At 33.1% G+C, this 9,938-nt stretch overlaps 1 protein-coding gene across 3 annotated transcripts; it reads right to left on the reverse strand.

Moving 5' to 3' along the window:
* Positions 1-9,629, reverse strand: LOC112022939 (uncharacterized). 3 transcript variants are annotated; one of them, XM_024055560.2, is made up of 13 exons: positions 8,951-9,628; positions 6,716-6,868; positions 6,409-6,621; positions 6,246-6,335; positions 5,941-6,057; positions 5,000-5,269; positions 4,176-4,332; positions 3,541-3,618; positions 2,893-2,993; positions 2,511-2,681; positions 1,750-1,824; positions 1,136-1,243; positions 1-504 (listed from the first exon to the last, which is right to left on the reverse strand). In XM_024055560.2, the coding sequence occupies exons 1-13, from the start codon at positions 9,377-9,379 to the stop codon at positions 166-168; spliced, it is 2,301 nt and encodes a 766-aa protein (XP_023911328.1). In that variant the 5' UTR covers positions 9,380-9,628; the 3' UTR covers positions 1-165. The 3 variants fall into 3 exon arrangements, with proteins under 3 accessions (XP_023911328.1, XP_065638089.1, XP_065638088.1); XM_065782017.1 differs by lacking the exon at positions 8,951-9,628 and adding an exon at positions 7,116-7,197; XM_065782016.1 differs by lacking the exon at positions 5,000-5,269 and having other exon boundaries at positions 8,951-9,629.
* Between the last annotated feature and the right edge of the window lie 309 nt (positions 9,630-9,938).

Here is a 9,938-nt window from a genome sequence, read left to right on the forward strand (position 1 = left end):
TGGAAAACAAATAAAAAAAATCAATTGACCATTCAATGACAATGCTGCTGCTAGCTTGGTATATTTTCACACACAAAGCCTATTTACATATTTATATATTTTTTGTAATGAGCAATACACAGGAACTTCTTGTACTTTTTTCTTTGACTACCTTTACATTGTTTATTAGAAACATGAACAGAGCTCATAACAGCAATTGATACACTCAACACAGGCAAGGGCAGCGCAGAGTTGCGTTAAAACAACTGCACATTGGTTATTCACATATGAACAAGCCTGGATGCAACACATGCAACAAAAACGATCAGCTAGTTGGCTACAACAGTTGGAAGCAGCCTTAACCAACAGATCTGCAGGATCAGATGACTTTAATTTTTCAAATCCTGGTGGAAGATTCTGTGCTGTTGCAGTCAAGTTACCAAAACCAACTCCTAATTTTCCCAAGAATATGTTCTTCGGGCCCTCCGACTCCACCTTCTTTTGCAGTTTTAGTTTCTTGTATGCCTGTTTTAGTGGAATTTAAGGAAATCAGTAATTGTGCATGCTTACCATAATATAAATAAATTTCTTGTGGAGTAATGTCTTCGTATGAAATAGTCAAAGCCACAAAAGAACATTAGTGTACATATAAATTCTCATGTAATACTAATTATTCCACAGAAACTTTCATCAATTTGGATTTACTTTCTGAAGTGATTCATCTGAATTGTTTTTCTATTTTCATAAAACATGATTGACATCCTCAACTTCTCCAAATTCATACCTTCATGTTCTTATGGTTTGCTCTATCAGAAATGTGACATTCCAAATAGGACAATCCACATAAAACTACAATAGAAAACTTTAAGAGCATAAAAAACTAATGCATGTGAACAAATCAAACTGTGTTTTTATTTAATGGATCGTATAGGAAAAATAATAATATATAGGCAATTTACAGTTATGCGAGCTTGATAGTAATGTCAGATGAAATTAGGAATAATTTGAATAATCATTTATGAATGCTTCTATTATACATCTTTTCCCCATATAAGAAGAATTAGAGAATCAAGACAAGCAACTCAGGGCATGTTAAAACCTGGCTGAAAACTTACATGCAGGAGCAACTAGTGATATAAACCAGGCAAACACATACCTCTTGCAACAAAGAAGGATCAGGTGCTTTCGTCCCTTTATCAGTTTGAACCAAAATCATGCGGGTATACTCACATGGAACCCCAGTTTGTATGCTTATCTTGGCAACCTAAAACAAACAGCTAGGAATTATTGACTTTAAAACAAATATGTAAATTAGGATTACATAAAGAAAAAGAACAAATATCCCTTTTTATATTATTGGCACTGGTATATACCAAGACTGCCATAACATCCAGTAGTCAGAAAGGTATGGCAGATCTGAGGTAAGTTTTTAGTATGGTTGAAATGATCAAACCAAGGCTAATGCAACTTCTTAGGTGGGACTTTGAACTTCAGCAAGTCTATAATCATCACACCTTGCCACTGGAAGTTTGTCTTAATTCTTAAACAAACTTTCTCCCCTCTCAAACATTTCCCTGCCTCCCTAACAACGCTAATATCTTTTCTTTTTCTGGACTTCTTGTAGATTACTGTCATATTTAGAGCTGAATGTTCATTCATAAATAGAATGTTCCTATTTGATTGCTCTAAATGTTCATTCATAAGTAGAATGTAACTATGTTATTTTATTATGATTAATCCAATATGTAACAAATTCCATGGACAACAAACCTTCTCTTCCAGTTCTTTAGTTCCTAACAACCATGCTTGAGCTGTGAGCATATCAATATGTCTCCTCGCAAGTACCTGCTGACATTAACAATACTTAGAGAAGAAAATGCAGTTGTAGCCGGAAATACGAATAGGTACATTAATGGTGGTAATGCACCTCATCAACTTTACATTACTCTTCATTCAGAGGATGTGTGTTATAGACTTAAATTTAAGCAATGACAAATCAATAACAAGTCCGTAATTTAGAACTACTTCAGAAACTAGGGGAATGACATGATTTTTTATTGGATGTCTAAGCTGCTCTAAGCCTAATAGTAAAATCTAGCTTGAGGAATGATAGAAACACCTTGTGTGGAGGGAAGCAAACATCATAGGGTATATATCTGATTTTAGGGCAGATCATCACAATAAAATAGTTTGAAGATGCAACTTTATTTCTGGAAAACATATATAAATTTCTTCCCAACGCAAAACTCAACAAAGGAATAAGAATACAATTAGAGAATAAAGACTTCACAGCATTGATCAGCTTCACTACGGAACCTAAAGTGGATATATCTTCTTGAGAAGGTCAAATTTCACCTTGCTTTAAGTAAAAAATTTATAAGAAAATATTTTACTTCTTTATTTTGATTTTCTAGTTATCATTGGCTATTAACTATGATTGAGTGAACTTAACTATGAATTAAAATTAACTTGTCTCTCATAAAAGGGGCAATGTCAATAATTATAATGCATGCAAAAGGTTAAAACATTACTCTTTCAAGTGGAACATCCTTAGCTCTTTGCACCTTCAGTTCTATTACAAAATTGTTCATATCTGCCAAGGTACCACTAATTTTGACTGTGTCTGGAAAACCTCCATCGTATCTTCCTGATACAATCAATGGACTTCGAGAAGAAAGGTCTGGAATATGAGATGGAAATAACTGCAATGAGACATAGGAAGGATTATTGTAGGTCACTTTGCAGTCAAAGATCTCCAAGTAGACAATTATATGAAGATTCCCTCCTAGTAACAATAATATACATGATCTATAAATAAAATAGACACATGATATTTTGAATCCTCAAAAGACAAGCTGAATAGTTCAACCCAGGATGAGCATGAAAAAAGATTTCCAGTTAGGACAAGCATACCTCAAGTGAATCAAGATCTACCAATGTGTCCATCTTTATATTGGCAAGAATTACAGATGAAGCACTAGCAAATAATCTTTGCATTCGAAAGTTAATTGTATCTAGAAAAAGAAAAAAGTAACATAAGATTGTAAAATATATCCATACAATTCTTAAATTACAAAAACTGATATATTCAGGACAAGGGGGGAAATTTGTGTCTTCCCTAAAATGCCAGTTACATCATTGATAAATGACCAGGTAGTTTTAGGTTTTTTTTAACAATATAGTTGCTGTGTATTGCAGGAGTAGAGAATCACACTTCTAGGGAAAAGTATAGCAAATAATATTCTTTAAAAAATAAATAAATAAATAAATTTGCAATGATGCTAAAACTGGTTTTATTATTATTAAAATAAATAAATTTGCAATGCTGCTAAAACTGGTTTTATTATTTGCAATGATGCTAAAACTGGTTTTATTATTATTAAAATAAATAAATTTGCAATGCTGCTAAAACTGGTTTTATTATTTGCAATGATGCTAAAACTGGTTTTATTATTATTAAAATAAATAAATAAATAAATAAATTTGCAATGCTGCTAAAACTGGTTTTATTATTATTAAAAAAAAAAAATTATCATCCTACTGATAAAGAAGAAAACTTACCTGCATCATATGCAGCATCATAGTGACCCCTTCCAATGTGTGCTAACTTTTGCAAGAAGTAATGGTTACAATATGAACCTGGAAAGTTATTCCATTCAATAACTTAATTGACAATATTCAAAAGAAAAAAAAAAAAAAAACGCAAGGTGCATCACATAAATAAACTTGGATTAGTAAACAGCAAAAGGAATTCATGGAATGCTATTATACAAATTAATAGATATGTGGCAGCATCATAGGGAACTGGATGAGAGATCAGCTAAATTGGTTTTACCATGCACAGTGAAGAAAAACAATGCATTGCACCAATGCAGAAAGATCAAGTTAAAGGTGTTGCAGAGACCGAAGGACCAGTAGCATATTGTCAGAGAGTGCAAACATATCGCCTAAGATTTAGCATAGACAAGGCAATTCCAAACAGCTGGGAATGGAAATGAGTTGAGTAGATTACATGGAACAACAGGAAATTAATAGCAAGCAGAAATGGATTTGCAGACAGATGATGTGGTTTTGGACTTGGTGATTTGCAGTTGAAATGATTTATAATGCTGGCAAAGATAGATCATTGAACCAAAAACATCAAGATAGAAAGAGTTAGTTGACAACAAGTGAGACTTCAAAACCAAAAAGCTCACCTATGCCAAAAGTACTAATGCGCGGACAAATTGATTGCTCACTTTTGAGATAGTCTATCATATTATTACAAATCTGCTTTTCATCTTCAACAGCCCCATCAGTAACGAGGAAAATGAGAGGAATTGAATCGATTGTCTTGGCCAACAACTTCATTGCCTAAATAAAGCAGATCACAGTGAAAATTTTGTATTAAATTTCCATCTACAAAGAAAGGCAAGAGCGGTTAATTAAAAATTTTATGTGAAGTATGCCACAAATAAGTAGTAATAAAATTGCAGAGATATTCATATCATCTAAGCCATCAAACTTCTGGAGAACTTCTTGCTTTAAAGACAAATGTTTCTTAATAGTTGTTATTATACAATCTATTTACAACATAGCTGTTCCATTCATGTATGAGATGTACAAAGTGTTAACCACTAAAAGCTGACAAGAGGCTGTGTATGTCGTTGTAGCGAAACACCTCTTACAGATTCTTCTAGACATATATGCAGTTAGGTGGACCAAAATAGTAAATAAATAAATAAGTGCTGCACTAGTCATCTACTTGTTTTGTAACATATTATTTTTCATATGGGATGGATCATGAAGTAAGCAAGGTTCAAACAGAAGTCAATTGGTAGATTGTTTGACTTTCCTCTCTCTCTCTCTCTCTCTCTCTCTCTCTCTCTCTCTCTATATATATATATATATATTTCAAGCAACAAGTTATGTAGTTCAAAATTGGATGAAATCTCAATTAACGAAAAAATGTGAACGTGATGAGCTTAATAATTAGAGTACATTTGAATGTAACTTGGAACATGTTCCAAACTAGGTTTACCTCATTTAGGGGAAGCAAAATGTTTGTACTACCATTCCCAATCAAATTAGTTCCAACCCAGTCTATAGCATTGGAAATAGCTTCCTTCGTTGCCAGCTTCATTGTTGACGAGAATAAGCGTACCTCTTCATTAAAAGCTATTATGTTAAAACTATCTTCAGGATTGAGCTTGGAGAGTGATGCCACTAATGCATTCTTTGTATATTCAAGAGGATCTCCCTTCATGCTTTCACTTATATCAATAAGAAACACAACCTCCTTTTTGAAAACCTATCAAATTCACTAAATAGAGTAAAAAGTATTGCAATGCATTTTTTTTTTTTTTAAATGTCTATACGGTACAATAAGGTGTGGGACTCTCAGTCCTTGAGGACCCTAATAGCAAAAAAAGCAAGGATGGCTAGAGTTCCATTAGCAGAATATCTGTCCTCTGAACTAATATATACATTAATTCTTTTCTAGTTGACTAGTTTCCCTCAAATTTAGCCTCTAAAGGAAATCCGGTCCTTCTCTCAGGCTTTAATGTTGTAATCATTACTACCTATAAAAAAATTATAAAAAGAAAATAAAAAATAAAACCTAGCATTTTTACGATCATTCTTCAAACACCAAAAAGAACAATCACATTAGAATTTATTTGACTGTGAAAAGTCATGAAAATTTATTTCTTTAAAGGATATCTTGTTCTTCTCTCTTTTCTTTTTATTGTGATCATAATTATCTATTGATTTAAGAAGTTAAACTATGACCAAAAACAAAACAAATCTACCATTTTTGTCATCCCTCTTTAAACACAATAGAACCCTTACATTAGAATTTATCAGGAAGTGAGAAGTCAAGAAAATAGACACCCAGAAATGGAGACATCTTTAAAAAAAATTATTTATTTTTATTTTTAAAAAAGGTGAAAAGAAGAAAGTAGTAGGTTAATGCTAACAAACCTTCCTACTCTGAATATTTCCAGGGAAAAGATAGAAGCAAAACGTCTCTCTTTGATCAAAATCACGCAGAAATGGAGATTGCAGGAGCACACCACCAAAGAAGTCAATTGAGGTAAACTGTGAAGACAATAGCCCGTATGAGATAAATCATTCTAGCACCTGGTATGTTACCAATTTGTGACCACTAACAATCTAAACTCAACCCTCTTATAGTGATGCATCTATTCACTCACAAAACAACCAATTTGTGTAATGCACATTGGGAAATATTCATTCACAAAACAAACAATAGTTCAGAGTCTTACAGTGTATGAGAAACTGAAGTCCGAACTTGACCATGTCGGTACTTGAGCTTCATATAAGAAGCTTAATTTACCATCTTGACGCTTTAGTTCCTAGAAAGTCATGAAAATCAAGTTATTTGAAGTGTATTTAGAGGCTTGAACAAAATTTATGACAAAAACTTACCTTAAGAGGATGGCTGGCATTTGTCCATAAAACTTCTCTACCAGTACCAGAGTTCACTTTCAATGAAATCTTCTCTCTTTTAGAAATTTTCTTCCCAAAAGGATTGACATATGCTGGAAAACTAAATGGTACATTGAGGCAAAACTGGCCATCATTGTATGCTAATTTCTGAGACCAATTGATCTTAACTGAGAGTGTGGAGCCTCCTTTAACCTAATATATTAACATAATAAATATATTAACATAATAAAATTTTAAATCATTGATTCCAAACTTCAATTAAGCATTGCATGCACTAAATAGTAACCTTTGGAACTTTTAGAGTGTATATCTGGCCTTTGAGAAAGCGTCCGTCTTCAACTTTAGGCACTTTTTCCACGTCTTCCATATCTTCCATTGTAACCAACTGGGCTTGATAAGATCTTCCATCAACTTCTACCTCGACACCTAGAAGTGAACCCTGTTAGCCACGTCATGTTATTTTTATGAGAATTTAGAATAAAGTATTAAGGAGAAAGACTAGTCTGCAGGTATGTCAAACAAGTTAATAACATGTCATCAACATATGATCACACAAAATATACAAGTTCAGATCAACAACAACAACAACTAATTCATAGTCCCAAAATTATAATGTCAGCTATATATGAATCTCAATAGACTAATCCAGATAATTCATATTTATTTTTCTCCATCAATCTACCTACCTTATCCAAAATCATACTCTCTATTGCCTTCTTAATTACCTCCACTTGTGTCATTACCTAGTATCATTTTTTGTTCACAGCCAATGCAAGTTCAAGACAAGGAAGGTTATTGTATGTTTACAACCAACATTAAAATCTAGCGGACAAGATTTGGCTCCAAACACCAATAGGAAGATGACATGTGTTCTATCATATGCAATACATATAACTCACTTTGTTGGGTTAATTATGTTATGACTTATGTGCATTACACACGACAAAGACTAATGTCATCTTTCTATTCGTGGTTGGAATCGAACTTTGTCCAAGTTTAGTCTTTTCTTGTGAATAAAATTTAAGGTAAACTACATATTTGATTATTATTTTTTACACTATTATTTCAGTTTGGTCCATAACCTTTCAACTGTGTCAGTTTAGGTCTCTAACATTTCAATACTGTATCAATTTAATCCCTACTATTATCTCTTGGATGAAAATTATTGACATGACAAACGGCAAAAATAAAATAAATTAGTTTCCGTTGATGTGGCAATAAACTGATTTTTTATTTTGATCATTTGCCACGTCAGTAATTTTCATTCAAGAAATAACAGGATGGACTAAATTGACACAACACTGAAATGTTAAAGATCAAATTAACACAATTGAAAGGTTAAGGACCGAATTAAAATATAGTGTAAAAAATAGAGATGAAATACATACTTTACCATAAAATTTAATAAATAAATATATATATATATATCAACTAGTTTAATGTTTAAAGTCAGGCATTCAATAATTCTAACAAAATGTAATGATAGGATCTAGCATTCCATAATTTCTCCCTAGGCCTCTAGATTATGATAAAAACAATATATACATTGGATAGAAAAAAGTAAAATAGTTACTGCCGTCCCCAGTTGCCACCTATGTCAAATGACTAAAGTCAATAAACAACAGGACTCATATCTCCATGCAATCACATTACAAAGAATTCGCATTGTTTGGGTGTCAGATCATTCGTACACTGGTCTCCAGCACACATACTCGCGTGGGACCCACATACTAGTAGGTGCTCAAAGCCTCAAAACTGTATTTACTGAGACTATACAAAAAGCTCCATTTGATTACCACTGTATAAAAATTTGAGAGAGGAAAATCCAACTTCAACAAATTTCAAAGAAAAAAAAATTTAATCTTTCCATAATAATGATAATTAACAATAATAAAAACACAAATTCAAACACCATGCTAATTTTTTTTTTTTTTGAATGAAAATCAGGAAGATTTTATCGAAACAGCAGAAATCGTATAAATTACACTGAATTTCCAACTAACACCTGCTCAGCTATAACTATATCAGAGAAAACTTGAGGGGCAGAGCCTAATACAAAAGAACTAGCCAGCTTATTCGATAAAAACCAAACTGCTAAAGAACTAGCTAGCTTATTCGATAAAAACCAAATTGCTAAGCAGTGGACTGCACCATTTGCTTCTCTTGGAACCCAGTTAAACTCCATGCTAAATTGTTAACACATAATTCATCAATTTTTTTTTTTTTTTAAGGATTCAACAAAACCATACAACAATAACCTCATTATGTCTCCTTTGTGTGCACGTTCGTTTCTTTAAAAAAATATATTTAAAAAAAAAAAAAAAAAAAATAGCTGCTATAACAACACAAATTCAAACACTATGCTAAGTTGTTAACACATAATTCATTAAAAAAAATAATAATTATGGATTCAACAAAACAACACAACAAGAATTAGTAACGCTAAAACCTCGTTCTCTCTTCTTTGTATTTTTTCAAGGAAAAAACAAAAGAAGTAGAGACTTTTTTTTTTTTGCTTTACCTGCTCTCCCATGGGCACGGCAATGCGACAATCGCAACGTTGACCAGCCATCACGCAATGCACGCGCCACGTGCCGCTCACGGCGACGAACGCCGTGTCCAAGAAGCTCTCGATCTCCATCGCCACGCCGTGCATGTGCAGCGGTATCAGCGCCGGCGGCACGCACCGGCCGTACACGTAAGGCTGGTAGCTCGGTATGTCCGGATTGTCCACCACCTCCGGATCCGGCACCACCGCGTACACCATCGGCGCCGCCGGCATATACGACGCCGTCTCCACCACCACCTCCTTCTCCGAAGCCGAAACTGACGAAGCCGACCTCGTCATCGACGGAACCTCCACCGGCGGAGCCGGCATATCCTTGCCGTAGTATATCCGCTTCGAGAGCTTCAGCCCGTAGCACACGCTGTTAGAGAACTCCATAGCCATTTTGCTCTTTATTTCTCCGGTGAAGTTCGTTACTTTTACCGTTATTTTCCGTACAGATAACAAAACTGTTTTTTTTTTAATATATATATATATATATATTATGTGAAGAGCATAAATATGAAAGAGTTTTGAGTTTTGAGTTTTAAGAGATAGAGAGATGAAAGTCAAGGAATTGGTTTTGTTTTGAAATGCAGTTGAAGAGAGTGAAGAGTGAAGAAGAAGAGGATGATGGTGTTTGGTACTTTGTGGAGGGAAATTAATTATTTTAATTGATGACAACTTTTTATTGTGCACTTTTTGTTTTTATTTTTTAACTGGAAAATTCAAACACTACAATCTATTTTACAAATTTCTGTTGTAAACTGATTTGATGAATAATTATTGTCTTATTGATAAATAAAAAATGGAGTTAGTGATAAAATTAGATAAAAGCCGGTAAAAAAATGTCATGTCAAAAATTTATAATAATATTATAAAATAATTTGTATATATAATTTTTTTTAAATATTTTTAAATTTAAGTCATATTAACAAGTATTTTTAAAACAATTATTAATAAA

This window comes from Quercus suber, unplaced genomic scaffold, assembly GCF_002906115.3.
Source record: "Quercus suber isolate HL8 unplaced genomic scaffold, Cork oak 2.0 scaffold_286, whole genome shotgun sequence".
Classification (NCBI taxonomy): Eukaryota; Viridiplantae; Streptophyta; class Magnoliopsida; order Fagales; family Fagaceae; genus Quercus; species Quercus suber.

Coding starts and splice junctions, on each gene's coding strand:
- LOC112022939 (XM_024055560.2), bottom strand. CDS start 9,379: ATGGCTATGGAGTTCTCTAACAGCGTGTGCTACGGGCTGAAGCTCTCG. Junction 6,336..6,408: donor ATGCCAGCCATCCTCTTAAG/GTAAGTTTTTGT, acceptor ATGACTTTCTAG/GAACTAAAGCGTCAAGATGG. Junction 5,270..5,940: donor GAAATATTCAGAGTAGGAAG/GTTTGTTAGCAT, acceptor TGAATTTGATAG/GTTTTCAAAAAGGAGGTTGT.